The sequence below is a fragment of the Coturnix japonica genome, chromosome 17 (genome assembly GCF_001577835.2).
Source record: "Coturnix japonica isolate 7356 chromosome 17, Coturnix japonica 2.1, whole genome shotgun sequence".
NCBI classification, from domain to species: Eukaryota; Metazoa; Chordata; class Aves; order Galliformes; family Phasianidae; genus Coturnix; species Coturnix japonica.
Window position 1 is genome coordinate 816,974 of NC_029532.1, and position 17,819 is coordinate 834,792.

The window sequence follows — 17,819 nt, forward strand, 5'->3', positions numbered from 1 at the left end:
CACGGGGAAGTAAAAGCCTTCACTCAGCACAGCTGCAGCATTGACGGTTGTTTTTAAAGCACACAGCCACAGTAAAATGCATCTGCTTTATTAGTTAATTATATACAGGAGATCTTTGATACGTTACTAGATAAGTTACCTTCACAAAGAGCAAGAGGAAAATCAAAAGTGACAGTCTGCTGTAAACAAAACTATCCGTCCTTTTGGGTCTGCTGGGGCTGCAGACCAACTGAGAAGGCACTGGGGGAAATAACAGAAGCTCAGGGATGAACACAGCCTGGATACACTGTGCTTCCTACAGACATGTAAAGACAAAGTATCAGGGTGCACTCACAGACACAGCGATCACATTCTAAGCATGCTACATATGCTGACACGTGAACTTCATTTACTCAAGTCTAATAATCTAATATTAGAGTCCTCACCTCCCTCTAAGCACCACTCAACACAAGTTTAGTGTTAACACTGGGACAGCTTGAAATACAGCCAGCATAAAGGCCAGGATGGCATCCAACATCCAACGCACTAAGTGCAAGTCGGTATCACAGTGGGCAGGTTTTGCTCAGACTGGGGAAGCAAACAGCATCAGGTGGGCAGGAGGGAGGCTGGGGCACAGGGAGGCTCCTCAGGACTGTCAACAGTTACTAACCCTCAAAAGAGATGATTTCAAGGGAGGATGCACATACAGTGATGCAGAAAAGCAAGCAGGACTGAACTTATGTTATAAAAGCCGCAGCTACTGCATAGTTCCAACTTATCCTTCTCTGATTGGAACAGTCAGAATTCAAGTCTGGGCACTTGAATGCAAAAGGAAAGGTGGCTAAAAAGCTTCACTGATAGCAAGAAGATCAAGTCAAGCAGAAGTTTTATTTTAGAGATAGTCAGAGGTATATGAATGAACTACTGTCAACACAGCGCAGTCACACATCCCTGCAACAGCTGCAGCTTGTTCAAGGGAAACCACACAGGTTGGTGCTGAACTCAGCTCAGGGCTGAGGTCTGTACTGAGAGCTCTCTCCCTGTTTCAGAACGCAGCCAGCTCCAACACGTCGCTGCTGGATTTCACTGACAAGCACTAAGGTCCTCACAGCTCACACACAGATTGGAAGAGTCTGTTTTCCACTCTCACAGAGAAATATGATTGCTTACAGGGCTCAGAAGGTTTTTACCTTGAGACAGATGCAGAAAAAAAGAGCATCCTATGGTCTATCTCCATCCCTTTGCAGTCTGCTACATACAGAACTCTCTCCAGAGACCTGACTGGGGAAGAGCTGCTCCTATTTCTCATCAGGTGTCCACAACTTTCCTGTGACAACTGCTTTGTTTCTCTCACTTGGATACAAATTTGCTACAGAAAGAAACTATAAAAGTGAGCTCGCTTTGAATTCTTCTCCTTTTTTGTTCAGTCCAAGCTAATAGTCACAGCATGATTACTTTTACTTCTTTTATATATATATATATATATATTAATCAGCCCAAGCAACTCCAAATTAACTGAATTAACAGAGGGCTGCTGTAGCCCTACTGCTCTTCTCCTTCCCACATTTCACTCTGCAGGAACACAGGTTTTAATTTCCTTCATTTCACTCAAGGAACGCCCTATTGTGACATTTTAGCCTTCAGTGTAATGAAATTGTTTGTCTCTTGCCTCATTTAAAGAATGAGTGTTAGTAAGCCAGAAGTCCAGCTCTAGACCCATTCAGGTACAACCCAACCTGAAGTCAATACAGGTTCACTGGCCAGTTTAAAATCTTTTTGCTCTGCAAATGTCATTTTTGTTCTGTATCTGCTCCGTACATTGCAATGATTGGGAAGTGAAAGCAGCCAAATTGAAATGTTACCACTTGAAGCTGAGTAAAACTGCTGGATGCATCTGAAGTCTAGCAACATTCATCATACTCAGGTGGGCTTGGAGGACAGACTCATCGTGACCCCCCAAAGCACAGGGCTCACATACTTCTGTCCAAGTTCTCACTTGCTGGGACAGACCTGAGTGTGTCTGAGAAGCAGCACCGTGTCTTCCTCTGCAAAACTCCGTGTTAGAAGGTGTCGTTGGCCCCAGAAGACACAATGCCAGAGAGACTTGCCCAGGCACTGTGTACATATTAAAACAAAACAGCCATTTGCACACACTGGCTCCATTGGTGACTCCCATCTTTACCTACTGTTCGTAAAATCCTCACAGACAAACGTTTACAATTTAGGAATAAAATGTTTCATTTAAAAAAAAAAAAAAAAGAATAAACTCTACATTTCCATCATGGCACAATCTGAGACTAAAGCAAATCCTAGCCGAGAACAGCTATCATGGGATTCATGAGCTGCCAACGTGCAGCATGGGAGTCTTGCATATCCCAGCATCTCACATCCCTGCACCCCACCTAGGAAATTGTGGTGAACTCCAGTATATGTTTGTTATGTCTTTTCTTTCAACTTAGGATGATCCAGTCTTCATGATGGCTGCATTTTAAGAGAGTAATGGGATGGAGGGGCTTCTGGGCAGTGTCCGTTGTTAATGGCAGTGCTCGGTGATATCCACAACAACTGCCTTTTTCCAACTGAAGAAGAAATAACCCATCCCTGCCCCTGCTGCCACAGCTATGCAGAGGTATCCGTTGTATGTCATGAAGATCAGCATAAGGAAGTAACTGACCACGACTTGAATGATGTGCAGTATAGTCTGCAGGAGGTGAGGGAAGCTCAGCATCTGCTGTCTGAGAACACAAAACCCAAAGAAGAGTCAGCATCCATCCATGAGGCACAGATGAGAAAATGCACATTCCTTACGAGAAAGCTTAGCTCTTAGGCTAATGAGATGGGTGTGAAATGGCAGAGAAGATAAAGCAGTCTGGACAAATTTCTACATGTGTTTGTGACCTGTAACTGTGTTTTTCTCCACAAAGCTAATCAACAGTAAGGGAAATTCGGCATTCACTGTGGGGACAAAACTTTTAGCTGAGAAACTTCTGAAAGTTTATTATTCCCTCCATTAATAAGCAGAATAGGTTTGGTTTTTGTTTTGTTTTTTTCCTGTGTAGATGCTGTCAGTAGGAGGATTCTAAATATTTTCTGTCAGTGACTGGTGATAACACCCACATTCTGTTCCTGGGAACTCCCCAGATGTGGTTTTTAAAAAGCTGTTCTGTCCCAGTTTTTGCCTTTCTCAGGTGCTGAAGAGATTTGTCTTTGAAGGAAGTGAGATTCTTACCCAACAGTTTTGTGCGTCTCCATCAGGATGGTGCCATTGGGACCTGGCACTGGCATGGAGTTGTAGCGAATGCTGACTTGGGATTTGCGGAGCAGACACTCCCGGGCAATCTTAAGGCCTTCATAAAACATGGCTAGGAAGAAGACAGCCACAAAAGCACCAGCCATTTCTGACAAAAGAGGAAACATTATTCTATCTGTGCAATAGAAAACATTCGCTTCAAAACATGTCAGAAGAGACACTGTATGATCCATCAACCATGTCACACTGCACAGTTTACAGCTGGGCACTGGGCACACACACATACAGATGGTAGAAGTGAATTTAACCCACACACTAATTGGAATTTCACCCGTTAACTGAAACTAGCAACCACTTCAGCTAGGAAGACAAGTCAAACTCCGGAACTACACGAACATCTTGCTTATTTTCACCCCACAGATGCTGTTTTGAACAGATTTGCTGCAGTGTGTCTGGATACTTTTGGTGTAACAAGGTAATTCCAGCAACATTCATTAATTGCAACCATTTTATTTGGAACGGGCAAGGCAGTGTTACCAACCTCCAGGTGTATTGATTGTAAGGCCAGAAAACAGCAACGGCACATTCTCATAGCTGAAGTGGAAAGTCATTGCCTGCCCAAGACATAAAGAACACCAAGATGAGCATGAATAGCTCAGCATCAGCAGTATTCAAAGGGAGACAGCTGAAAAAGTACTTAGAAACTTTTCAGGGGCACAGATCCTACAGTCACCTCCACGGAAACTCCAGCATCTCTGCAAAGCTTTAGTAATTCCAGTACACACAAGTCTGAACTTGCTTAAATCAAAGTCAGCTAGAGCAGCAGGACGCAGGACCAACACACCCTTAATGCCCATGTGGCAGAAAGCCCTGTAGCACTTTGCTCCACAAGCCCAGCAGGTGCTTAGAGTTCAGGAGAAAAAGGGCAGGGAGTTTTTTTTTTTGCCTGCAGGTCAACACAATCCATTACAACAGCTTGCATTCCTCTCAGTGCGGGTTAAGGCTTTTACTAATAGCCCAGACAAACTCTGTCCATCTCCTTTTCTTGTAGGAAAATGCCCACTTTAAATTTCTGTCCTTAGCTTGCTAGAGAACATTTCATGTTGCGTAGCACCTCCTACCACTCCTTCACCATCAAAGAACCACAACAGGGCTTGTTATTAACTGGATTGATTCATGCCTTTCACAGCTAAGTTAAATTTCCACTTCTGAATAGCAAAACAAGTTACCCTGAACCACAAACAAGTAAAAGCTCGCAGTTAATGCTGACTAACCACTTACCATCATCATCATCCCAGATCCATGACCACCTCCTGGAGATGCTGTAGAGTGGTGATGCTCAGGGTGTGTGGTTGGCAATGTAGAGCTGTTCATCATGTGGTGAGACATCTTTATGGCAGAGGCATTCAAAAAGGCACGTAGAAAAGTGGGACCCTGAAAAACAAAGGGGAAAAATCTAATAGGAAGCAACACTTGTCTGAGCAGAGTATGGTATGAAAATGCTCTAAGCCATCAAGGTATTGCCTGAGAACTACTGTCTACAAATTAATTTCTGGATCATCCCCTTGATCCTGCACTCCAACTAGAGAACACATAGCAAAGCAAGCAGGAAAATATAAAGGAGGCGTGTCCCTCACAGCTTTACAGCACTGCCTTCCTGCACCATTCTAAACATTCTTGCCAGAAAAGCAGCCTAATGTGATTGAGGTAGGACACAGGACAAGTGTTCAGCACAAAGGGACATTTCTTATCTGTCAGAGGAAAAAAAAATCCCTGTCTCTTCTCAATTGTAGTCATGCAAGTGGCAAAAAATATCTCAAGCTCCATTTTAAATTGCATATACGAAAGGATCAGGATACAGTATTTCTCTTAATTGACAGTTATGCCTTTTATTTGGAACATGTTTAACAAAGAAATTATGTTAGGTGGTACAAAACCTATTGCCAGGCAAAGGTCTGCAACAGCCACAGGCAATCCAATTGCATTTCCATGAGCTTTACTTTGTCACATCTCCCCACTAATCACATTACACTCAATGAGAGAAACACTCAGAAGGCTGACAGTCTGAATCCCTTATCGGGTTACTTCAAATCAGGTACGTCTGGACATAGCACATAGAAAATAAAAGCACACTGAGCAGTGCCCATGGCTTCTCAGTCTGCACCCCAGCACAACCTGGGATGGATAACCAGTAAGGATTCTTGGTGTGAAGTGAAAGTTCTTCAGGTGGAAACAGCAACAAGAAAAACAATCAGGGAATACCAGTCAGTCCTGAAACAGCAGCATTCATCAGAGTGACAGAAAGTGCAGGTCAGACACCACTGAAGATAAGCACTGACACTGCTGTACTGCAGTCCAGAACTCTGTGTGCCCTCCCAGCACAGACCACAGGAAACATCAAGTGAAGTCATGAAGTACAGATACAGAACAGATAGGTGTGAATATATTCAGACTGAAAATACAAAGTGAAAATCTAGAAAATATTTCCAAACCGAAAGCAGTGTTAGCAACTGAAAAAACCAAAGAGCAAACAGCTGCCAGTGGAACTGGTTCAGTCTGTGACCTTACAACAGAGCTGTGTGGGAACTGCTGGGGGCTCAGGACAGTCAATGTGTCCCTGCAGAGGAGCAGGGACAGGACGTGGTCTCCAAAGGCTTTGGAGTTAAAGAGCCATGAGAGAAGCTGAAGATTTGGGGGGAACAAGGAAACTACATTAGCAGTGCTGGGCAGGAAAGCAAGAGAAAGAATTAATGCTCTTTGTGAACATTAGCATTAATGAATGGAGTTAAGCACCTATTTGCATTCAAGTCAGCTAGTATTAGCTGTATCAACAATAGCTCAGCTATTTTCTGCAACTCTGTGCAGATAAAGTTTGCAGCACAGCTCTTACTGCATCGGGCTCCTTCACAATAACTTGCTTGGAAAGTTACCTCATAGTCTACTAGTCCTGCCTAAGAGCAGAATGTATTCCCTGTCCATATTTCTGTTAATATCTTGTACCCGTTATCATCTCTAATCTGTACTTACACATTGAGACCAGAAAAACAGCTCAGAAAAACGTTCAGAAGGGGGAAAAAAAAGGAAAAAAAAATAGACTAATGCAATAAACAGCTCACCTGACACAGATTAGCATTACCAAAGGACACCTGCAGAGCAAACAGCACAAATTTCACACAGCAAAGCTTGTAAGATCACATTTTTTTCTGAGACCAAATACTCAAGAGCTAAAACTGACGTTCCAAAATACAAACAGCTGGAAAAAGAATCATCTGCCAAGACACACATGCTTCAAAACAACTTCTGCAGCACAGAAGGAAGAGCAGCCAACATGGTTTAAACTGCAAGATCAAAGATAAGGGTCCCATAAGAGGAATGAAACAAACTGAGAACTTCCCCTCTCCTCTGGCCCAAATCTTCTCTCTTCTCCCTTCTTTCAGTTGACTGACCCATAGCTTCTGCTTTGGCTGTTACACGCTCTCACTAACAACTACAGTCCAATTTTATTATTTGTTCATTTCAGAATGCTACGTTTCCTTCAAACACCGCAGGTTCTACAGAAGCTACTTCTATACCAGGCTAAAAACTCCCTCCGTGGTTGGTTTGTGTCCAGTTTTTCCTAATTTACTGTCACTAGTCTTGAGAGAAACACCATGCTTCTTCTCTAGATATTTACAGAGTACTAACCTTACCAACAAGGACAGCATTCACATGTGGCTGGGCAGAGTCCTGTACAGCTCAGAAAGGCCATGCTTGATGCTCACCAGCACAGCAACTGTCCACATTGGTGCTCTCACACCAAATCCATCTCCCTGCTGCAGTTACCTACCACTGAAAGACACACTATCAGATACTGAAAAGCATGGGAATTAAGTAATGTAAGATAAAATAACCTACACCGAGACACTACAGCCATTTTTTTCTGTTACATGTTCTGATAACACGTGGACAAAAACTCTGTTGAAAAATGAATCACTTCCAGTGGAATAACCCAGTGGAATAAGTCTGAGTTACAGCCTGGCAGGTCTCAAACTGCGCCTTGGGGTAAAAAACAGTATCTGGGGCAGCAGGAAGAACAGATTGAAGGCAAATATTTCAAGTTACAAAGCTCTGGTTTGCTTTAGCAGAGAGGCATGGACTGACACAGAGCTGAGCTGGCCATGAAACAAAGTCACCATTTTTTAACAAATCTGACTCCATAACCGGGAAGAAAAAAAACCAACCACAAACACGCAAGTTTCTATTGCAGCAAATTCTCTAAATAGGTTTAAGCCTTGTGCAAACTCAACATTTCAGCACCAGGTATTTTAGTCTGAATAGATGACTTGATCTCTCGACTGCTGCCTGCTTCATGTTTGCACAGAGGGAAGGAGGCACTGGGGTGGGCTTCTGAGCACCCCTGGCCAGGGGACCCGAACCAGGTGGAGGCTGCACCAGGCTCCAGCATTTCTCAGTGTTTGCACACCTGAAGGGCGCAGACTGCATGGTACACCTGCATCACTGCTGCACTGTTACCAGGGTCACACACACAAAGATTTCTTTTCACTCTGCAGTAATCTACTGCATAAAAAAACAAACAGGGTGGGACAGGGCAAAAGAATGAGGAAATTCTTCCCAGGACTTATTTCCCTCGGGGTGCTGTTGTCCCAGGCCAGAGAAGCCACAGCCTCCATTTTGTGACCCCTCCGGTTTTCAGGGAAAGCAGCCAAACTCAGAACTCTGTGCAGGACTGGTGCTGCTCTGAGCTGGCAGAGCTCAGCACACAGGCAGGCTCTGTTCACACAAAATATTTGTATCCCTCCACTGCAACGTCACCTTCACAGCTCAGCAAAATAGGACGATTCAGGAGAATCCTGCAGACAGGAACAGGATCTGGCAACAACTATTAGCTCAGGTTCAGCATCAGACCTAACTTTAGCCCTCTGCAAACATTCTTCCAGTTTCATGCACTCAGGGAAGCCATAGTAGCAGCTTAAGGGAACACAGAAATGAAAGGAAGATAGGGATCTTGTGCCAGTGCACAACAGAAACAGGGTAAATGAACTGGACCTGATGAGATGCCAAATATAAAGCCGCCTTCTGAAGCAGGTCTCAGCCATAAGACAACTGCCATTATATACAATCTCTATGATAAGATCCCAATCTGCTGTGGCTTTGCTCTGCAAACTAGAATCTAGAATTCTGCCAAATTTTAGTAAATTATAAAATTTTTCCATTGTAAATAGCCTTCCAGCTACCCAAAGGTGCTGCAGCTTTTAATAAGAAACACAAGACGTGCAGAAACAGGACAGACCATGGGAAGGGTCTGCCAAGCTCCCAGAAAGCTTCAGAAGCCAGCTCAGCCCGAAACTCAGCACACAAACAGAGCTTCCTTAGAGTCAGATTCAAAAGGAATGATGCCACTTTCCAAACCAGAAGTCTAATAGGATTAACGATGGAGCCCTAGATGAATGCTCACTACAGCAGCAAACCCTTCCCTTCAAAACAGTGCCCCATCCTTCCCACGCCAGTTCTGAAAAAGCAAGAAATAAAACTAATTCCACTGGCTTTGCCCAAGAGGACTTGAATCACCAAATAACACCTCTCCAGCTTCCCTCACACCAGTGATTTGTTCAGCAGCGCTGGCTGCAGGGGCCCCGTGCAGCAGCAGCACACAGGACAGCCCTGCAGATCAGCATAGCAGCCTCCAGATTCCTGCTGCTCCTCTGCTGGAGCGATTCTTACCTAACGTATCTCCAACAGTGTTTCGGACAGTGAGAACTGGGCCAGGGGGTCCTTCTCTCCTTCTGAAGAAGTGAAAAATATCTGGTAAGCTTTACTGACAATCAAAATGAAAACACTCTATAGAGAAATCCAAGGGAGAAACACTAAATGCAGCAAGTTGGAAAGGCAAAAATCTCTTGCTTGCACATCACATACAGCCCAGTTGTGCATGACACAAAGGAATGCTACATATGAAAGACGTAAGTAATGGAAAAGGCAGCCCAAAGTTATCGGTGTTCTACTCACAGCAGTCCTGCTGGCAGACTAGTTGAGTTACCCTGGCTCTGAGCTCACAACCTCGAGCCCAATTTTTTTCCCCCCTTCAATGCAGTAAGTGGAGGTGGGAGGGGAAGCAGAGCGTCTGCACACGTTACTGCACCGCTCCCTGGCTCTGACCGTGGCCTCCACTGAACAGCCCAAGCTTGTTGTAAGACCTAAGCACTGCTTGCAGTCAATTCAATTTCCTGGCAAACTGGACAACTTTAACCACTTCCTTTCCTACTTGTGGACCTACTGCTCCTCCTTCAGGATCTCAGGCTTCACTTCACAGCTGCTCAGAGGCAGCCCATGCTAAGAGATGTCCTTTTCTTAAGGCCATGCCAACAAACACTGACTTGAGGCAGGACAGGCAGTGAGAGTGAACAAAGCCTACACCGCCCACGCCAGGAGCTCTGAGGGTGAGAGATTAGCCAGAATTCAGCTGATGCTCTCTGCAGAAGGCCAGGTGCCAGGGCTGGGGGCAATACTCTGCGAGTATGGGCACCTTCCTCAGTGCTTGGGGAGCTTTAGGTGTGCCCATGGGTCTTGACAAAGGTCCCAAAAGAGCCATGCCAAGTGGAGTTATTTTGCTGTTCTTGCTTTCTCACACTTCATCTGAGCTGCAAAGCTCTACCCGTCAGGGCTCCTGGCTGCCACAGTTCCTTTGAGTTCTACTTCCCAACTCCTTATGTTTTTTTTCCCACAAGCTGCACTTGTACCAATACATATTTGTCCCTCTCATTTTAAGGATGGCTTTTCCCAAGAAACAGACTGCACCCTCCTCAAGAAATTATCACTTTACACTCCTGCATGTAGCAAAAACTGGCAGTCCAACTTCAGAGCACAGATCCCATCTGAGATGCTGCCTCTCACAGGAGTTGCACAACATTTGGTAACTCACAGCAGTTACATCCATTAGTCAACATTTAATTAAGGCTAAGACAAGCTGACAAAAATATCAGTGTCAGTCCTTCGTACTGAACCAAAGCAAAACCCAGATACGCAACTGAGGTTAAGGCATTCACCCAGCATGATCCCTGACACTGGAAGAGGGGACAGAGCTCTTCCTCCTAACACAGCTACAGCCACGTCCCTTGCAGGGAGTTTATTTTCATAGCCAACCTGTCTGAGCACCTTCTGTTAGAGGCTGTGCTTGATCTGCTTAGGAGGTCATTCCTAATCTTCCAGCTTATGCAGCCTCCCCAGGGAATCTCTAAATCTTTGAACGTGAAAAAAAAATAATCTCAGGACAGACTGTTCTTTACAGGACAATGCACTGAACTTCATGAAGCAGAGTATCGTGCCAGCCCATGTCATTACTAAAGGGCCCAATGAAGTGGAAGGCTGCAGAAACAACTCTGCATAGCAAATGTACAGCTATAAAACCAACAATAGTGGAGGAAAAGCTAAGAAGTGCTGGCAAGAGATCTTACAGATGGAGGAAATAATGTTGATCTGGGGAGGCTGAATAACTGAGGGACGCCACTCCAGACAAACCTTTTGCTCAGCCACACTGAAACTACAAGTGGAAAAGCTATAAATGATGGATGCTTGTAAGGAGTGTGGCAAAACTGAAAAGTCTCGTGTTCTCCTGGCTGCAACCTCACTTCCACAAGAAAAGCCTGACATTTACAGCCCAGGCTCAAGCACCTGTAATGCACAGAAACTTCACATCAGGACCCAAGTGTGAACCTCACAAAGGGCCCCAAACTACACCAAGCTGAAACAGTTCCTTTGCTTTCTTTATTTTTTATTTTTGGGTAATGGACAGATACTGAAAGCTGTCAGGGGCAGATGATGACACATACATGCATGGTTCTTATTCACACAAAGGACAGCCATGAAGGATATACTGAACAAATTTTGGAGAAATAGACATTACAAACACGCACTGAACTGAGCATTCTAATATACCAGCAATAATAAAACACGCCCTAGTAAAACACAAATACTTTTAACCTGAGGGATGTTAAATTAACCTAGAGTCCCAGTGGGACAGTTGTAAGGATCTGAGCACATTCCAGCCATGGCCTGCTTTGATAATCACAAGCTGAGCAAATCAAACATGCAGCTCAGGAAACAAGCACAGCTCTCCTGGCCCACAGCCACCCACCCGCTGACCAGAAGCAGAGGCCAGAACAGACATGTCAGCAGCACAGTGCTGCTTCACTGCTAACGTACACCAACAAATGCCTCAGTATTCAGAAAAGGTGAGATGCTACATCAGTGGAGAGTGGATCTGAACAGTGACAAAGGCCAGCAGGATCTCTTCAACACTCCAACATCCACCTGCTCATCTCTGAGCACAACAAACCTTTCCCCTTTGCTCACATTCCTGTTGCAGTTTAGACAGAGAAGCACTCAACTCCAGTGAGCTCTCCTCACAAATCAAATCAGCACACTGAGGATTTCTGCACTCCACAGCTTTTTCCCTTCTGTACATACACATACATGTATGTATGTACAGAATGTACATACATTCCCCCCTGCTTGTTTTCATTTCTCTCTTTCTTCCATCACTGACCTTTCCCATCACATACTTGCTGCTCTGCACTGCTGGTTCCTTTCCTTCCCATCCAGCTGGATGAGGCAGGTGTCTCCTGCTTCCTGCCACCCAAAGAGAACAGATGTTTTAGAAGAGCAGAATTGAGGCATCTCAGAAGACACCAGACCTGAGGAGCAGTGCCAGTCCCACAGCTCCCAGAGCAAAGGAGATGCCATACAATAGCTGTGTTGCTCATCTGGGTGCACTACAGCATTAGAAATGCTAAAAACTGACAGGATGCTGTGATAACACAACTTTATAAAAGGGCTCCCACGAAAGCATGTCAGACATCAAACCTTCTTACAGCCAACAGCAGTGCGAATGCAGAGCTAGTGCTAACAAGTTTCCATCAAAGGCAGTTCCCAGGAGGCATCTAGAGAAGAATGTCTTCTGCAAACCTTGTGCATGTCAAAGGCTTCCGAAGCAATTACCCCGAGTCTGCAGTCTGGCTGGGCTTTATCACAGCTCCATCTCTTCCTGCGATCATCAAGGGCATGGAGCAGGAGCGCAGTAATTGGTCCTCAGCTCTCAGCACACCCTGTACTCAGCACCCTGGAACAGAAACCTGAGGGCCTCCCAGGACTGCGCTGTATTTAAGCAGAGATAAGGCAGGATGGTTAAAATCCCAATGGTCCAACAGGACTTGCTGGGATGCCAGAACAGCCCAGTACAATCTTACTGTGCACAACGTTCAGTCAGGGCTGCTTTGCTAATCATTTTGTAGCGCTTCTTTGTCAGCTGAAGTGAGCAGCGTAACTCTCCTTGCTACCAGCAGAAAGAAACGAGACAGCAGCTGGGAAGAGGTGAAGAGGACAGAAAAGAAGTTCTTTGTGATCTGCATTCTCCAAGATTACGTAACTTCTTGAATAAATAGATACTTCCTTATGCTCGGAAGTAACGTTACACAACTGAGTGCTGGAGTGGTGACCACTGAGCCAGAATACATCCTGCTGCTTCTCCCATGACACAGAACTGAAGCACCGCAGAGCCCCGAGCCTTGAAATACACTTCAAAAACTTTTTAATCTAAAAAATATATATAACTTCTGTATTGGAAAATCAAGTCATCAACACAATTCAGAAGACCAAAACACTTTCTTCTGCTTGGCCTTACTGTTCCTGGTGCTGTATGTGGAGAATCAGTGGTTAGCAATTTTGGTGCCAGAACTGCTGAGGTCTAGGAGACCTCCTGAGATCACCCAGTCTAACTTCTGTGATCAAGCAGGCTCAGCAAGAGCAGGCTGCCTGGTCAGCACCTTACTGCCACCTAAGCACAACAGCTACACATGTAGCTGGATGTTCTGTATGCGTGAAGGACCTGCCTGTTCTTGTAGAGAGGATGTGGAGCTGCTGCGTACCCCGGAGAGCAAAAGCCATCATTGATGGACCTGGATCCAGATCTGTAGTCTAACTAAAAAGCTCCCTTTGTTGAACATTTCACTCTGGGAATCCTTTGGCAGAGAAATCTTCCCTCCAGTGAGCTCAGGCAATGTCTAATGAGCTGTGGTAACAAAGATAGTTTTAATTGAATGGATCAGCTAATAACAACTTCGCTATAGACACAAACCTGCACATGCAGAAAAGCTTTTTTCTCCTTTGGCTGTTTTTCACCATCGTATACTGACTAAGCACAAGAACAGAACAGTCATACAAGTTCTAATCTGGCCTTCAGGTGCATTTTAGACTCTAGAAAAGAAAAACACCCTCCAGACGTCTTTGTTAATCCCATTTTGGAATCCATTCCACATGTATGATATGAAACATATTGATCTAAGCAATTCATACGTGCTCTTCCATCTCCTGTACTGTCAGGCACTCATCACAGAGCAGCACCTTCATCACACTTTCACCACACGTGAGAGCTTCCTTGAACTAAAATCCCAGGAGCACATTTCATTCTAATTTCTCCTCTCTTTCTTCTCACAGTTAAGTGGCTGTTTGTCCACAAACAGGTATGGGCCCATATGCAGACGCAGCACTTTAAGGCAGCCACTCAACCACTCACCTTCCCTGGAGCTGTCGGTTCCAGCCCATGCCAGGCATTGCTGCAATAGCCATGCACTGTTGATGTCAGCTTACACGGGAACACGCTTGGATTTTCAAGTTCCAGTCTGGCATGTCAGGGTCACTTTTAAATGTGGGCTTTTCATTAATGTCCTAATAGTTTGCAAAAGAGACTCTTAGAAAAATCCCGTTTTCCCTGCCTACAGGAGTACAGCGCATGCTTGTTCACTAACTTTGCATCACCACCTACGCCATAAAACAAAAGCTTGCTCTACCAGAGCCAAGAAACAAATTCTTTTGCACACTGATTGTTCGTAACACCAGTTTGTTTTGAGAAGCCTAAAGCTGTTTCTGAGCAAAGTATAACATAAGTTTTCATCAGCAAAATCCATTCTATAGAGTTGTGAGTTAACTTGTCAATCTGTGTTTCAGCAGATGGTTAAAGGCTAAAATACGTATCTCCAGAGGCACCTTCCTACTTTTGCTCTCTGATCTCAGATAACAGTATGGTATATGTGGCAGACAGTCATGCCAATACCTGTAAGAGTTCAGAGGACAAATTCATAGCCCTAGTCCATACAACAGCCTACCACTACATTTTCACTGTTGGACAGGCAAAAATACAATCCCATGTTCACTTGTTTTCACCCCAGTAATAGAGAAGATCTGCAATATCAGGAAATGGGAAAGGGCGATGGAATGAAACCTTACTCTAGGAGGGAACTTGCCTCTGAAGAGTGAAGTCGTCTTGGTCTCATGATGCTCTTCTGACAGGACTAGCTCCAGGGCATGGAAAGCTACAACTGAGAGCGATCAACAGATTTTTGAACCCAGCTCTGTGTGACAATGAACCATACTGGAAAAAAAGCCTTCAACACTGCCTTTTTCATTTAGCTTTCAAGGCCCTGGACTGCCACAGAGATGCTAATCCAGAGCAGAAATGATTCAGTGCTTAAAAAAAAATAAAAAGTCTAAGTACTTACTAATCCAGAGAGAGATTTTCCACCTACTGCCTCCAAGAGAGCAGACTTCTCCAAACAGGCTACAATGCTGAGACAGACCAAAGCTTCTAAACTTTGAGATAATGCTGACAAGCAGAATGAGTATCATTATCTATATCAAAGGCTAATCATTAACTACTGCTCAGATTCAACTGTAATCACTTTTACTCTGCTTTAAGCCTGTTTATTACCCAACTTGTAAGCTATTTCAAACCACATCTATCACCTGTAATCCACTCCGTGGAAAATATTTATATTAAGCCTTTCATAGGTATTCAGAACAGGGACAAGGGCTGAAGCAGCAGGGACTTCGGCTGCATTCTACCCTGGCTGAAACCATCCTCACAAAATATCGACAGCTCCTATTGTTACAGCCAAAGATTTCATATGACTCAAAATAAATATTTACTGCTTGGCCTCTGGAGCCTGCAGAAGACAGAAGCCAACCACGGCAGGAGCAGAGGAAGGGCTGGGATGCTCACACTGGCTTCAAGTAAGATCAAATTCAAGCAGTGCACAAAAAGGAATCGGCTGGCACGCAGCACACACGATCCTACTCTCGTGATGTACAGTTGCTGTAACATTTCTCTAGTATCCTTCAATCTCACCTGACATCACCTCAAACATTAAGAGAATTCAGTACTTCCTTGTGAGATAATGTCTTATGCCAGGCTCATGATGGTAACTTGATTTGTATCAAACTCTGCCAATAGCATGATTCAGTCTCTTGTCAAGCTCATTCGACCAGGAGTGCAGACAAAGGGACCATAAAAGATGCAATAGAGAAAAAACAGAACAACACTGTGAGGTGGATTTTACTTCCATAATATTCTATGGCTGGGCGTGTTCCTCAGGAGCCTGCACTGCTACTTCCCTTATCACTTTGATGTCCAAGGGTTGACTTACCACATCGGAAACACACAGGCTAATCTCGCTGCCCTCCCATGGAGCACTGCACTGACAGAGCTGCTGCTGTCGCTTCCTGAGAGCCGGAGGAGAATGAGCCGGGATCGCCTGCCTGCTGGGAGCACCAGCCTTCAGTCTGCTCTCCATTTGTTAGTGTTTTTCTTTCCCAAGTAAAGGATGCAAGTTTGAAAACGCAAGCAAGCTGTGACAATACGTTGTCCAATCTCTAGAGTACAAAGCCTTTCAGAGCAGGAAAAGTTAGGTGAGGTATGAGCTGCTTAATCAGATCCCCAGCTCTCAGCACTGCCTCTGACCAGACACAATATGCAGGAACCCAGCCAGGAGCTGCATGGCCATGCTGTGCTGTGCACTGCCACAGATACTTCATCACAGTATGATTGCTTTCCAGAGCAAACAAGGCAACTTCCAGAATAAAAAGAAACGAAAGGCTTTAGAAAGTTAATCTGCAGTGCAACAAATTAGGAGTTTAATTAGTTTACAGTAACTATTTCCATTATTCTTCGCATTACAGGATTCTGGCTTTTAGCCGAAGAAAAGGTTAATGAAAAAATCACTGCTCTCAACTACCCTGGGATAAGAACATGAGACTGAAACAAAATGTAGTGCAGTAGATTACTAACACTGGATCTTCGAGGAGGAACAAACAAAACAAAACAAACCCCAGATTGAGGCTTTTTCATCCTCCTCTAAGGAAAAACTGCCCAGATCCCCAGTGATTTCCTGACAGATCTCTCGAGGAGCTCACACTGGCTGTCAGCTCCAACTCGACTTCATAACACTGAGGCAGTTTATGGGCTACCTGAGGGTGACCTTCAGACAAGCATGAAGCAGGCAGGCCATGGAATCATGGAATGGCTTAGGCTGGAAGCCTGCAGGGACATGGCACCTTCCTGCTGGGCAGTGCAGTCTTGGTAGCAAATGCAGAAGCCAAAAAGGAGAGGAGAATGCATTATATCTCTTTCAAAACATTATCAGTTTTGCCTTCTCTCTGATCTAACGTTGACTGGAAAGCAAGAGAGCTGAAAGGAAGCTCCTTAGGGCACTGACTGAAGGTCCTTAGGGCACTGACTGAAGGAAGGCTCTGTGTGAACATGGCCGTTATTTCATTCACACCACAGCACTATTAAAGATTAGTATTCTCAGCACCTTCCCTTCCCTGGCACGAGGCGTTTGTTCAGGGAAGGAGTCTCAATAATCCCAAACATGAAGAGAAAGTGAGAAGAAAACTCCTGCCAACCCTCCAGTCCTCACCACTGTGTGTCAGTCAGAGCTGCTGGCCCAAAATTCACCTTTAAAGCAGAAGTGACTCAAAAAATCGGAATTCTTCTTTATTGCAGCCTGGAGAGATTATTCTAATTCTCCATCTGGATAAAAAACTGCTTGAGATGGGACATTTAAGGGGAAATCTCAGAGGAAAACAGCTGGATGATGTGTAGCGGTCCTTAAGACAAAGCTCTGTGTGAGCTCACAGTTCCTATGGCAGTATTACTTTATTCCTTTGATTAGTTGTTTGTTATCTTGGTGGGGAGCAGCAGAAGAGGTTTAACGCAGATTTTAGAGCAGGTAACACAAAGCATCGCTGTGATTGAGTGTCACGTACCGGGGCCGGATTAATCGCATCCTGCCAAGCGGGCAGTAATGAGGGGCAGAGGCACAAAGCCCGTCCCCACAGCACAGCACAGCACGGAGCTCCCGCCGCCAGCGCTGCTTCTTTTACACAGAAACACGGGTTTGTGGCTCGGCCATTCTCACTCTTAACACATCCACGCTCAGCTCTGACACCGCTACTCCTCACCCAACGAGCTGTCACCCCATCAATCCCTGCTCAATCCCTGCCCCCTCATCGAGCCCCTCCGTTCCGATGCCCCGCCAGGCGCCCGCCCGCAGCGCGACCCCGCCATCACCTCAGGGAGCGGAGCTGTGAGGGGGGAGAAAGGGCGCGAAACGAGCCCGCGCTGTCACTCACCTCGAGACCGCCACGAGGCTGCCCGCTAAGCCCCGCCCCCCGACATGGCGGTTAAGCCCCGCCCCTTCAAAATGGCGGCTAAGCCCCGCCCACCTGACCTTGTCCCCTCATCCCCGCCCCGGAAGTGCCA

The 17,819-nt window shown here is 45.2% G+C and overlaps 1 protein-coding gene across 6 annotated transcripts; it reads right to left on the bottom strand.

The window, feature by feature from the left end:
* Nucleotides 1-72: 72 nt before the first annotated feature.
* SLC31A1 (solute carrier family 31 member 1) lies at nt 73-17,794 on the bottom strand. Of its 6 annotated transcripts, none has more exons than XM_015878644.2 (6): nt 17,690-17,752; nt 8,951-9,012; nt 4,511-4,663; nt 3,771-3,843; nt 3,209-3,377; nt 73-2,714 (listed from the first exon to the last, which is right to left on the bottom strand). In XM_015878644.2, exons 3-6 carry the CDS (start codon nt 4,616-4,618, stop codon nt 2,513-2,515), a joined length of 552 nt encoding a protein of 183 aa, XP_015734130.1. In that variant the 5' UTR covers nt 4,619-4,663; nt 8,951-9,012; nt 17,690-17,752; the 3' UTR covers nt 73-2,512. The 6 variants fall into 6 exon arrangements, with proteins under 6 accessions (XP_015734130.1, XP_015734134.1, XP_015734131.1 ...); XM_015878648.2 differs by lacking the exon at nt 17,690-17,752 and adding an exon at nt 14,779-14,878; XM_015878645.2 differs by lacking the exon at nt 17,690-17,752 and adding an exon at nt 11,772-11,790.
* Nucleotides 17,795-17,819: the final 25 nt, after the last annotated feature.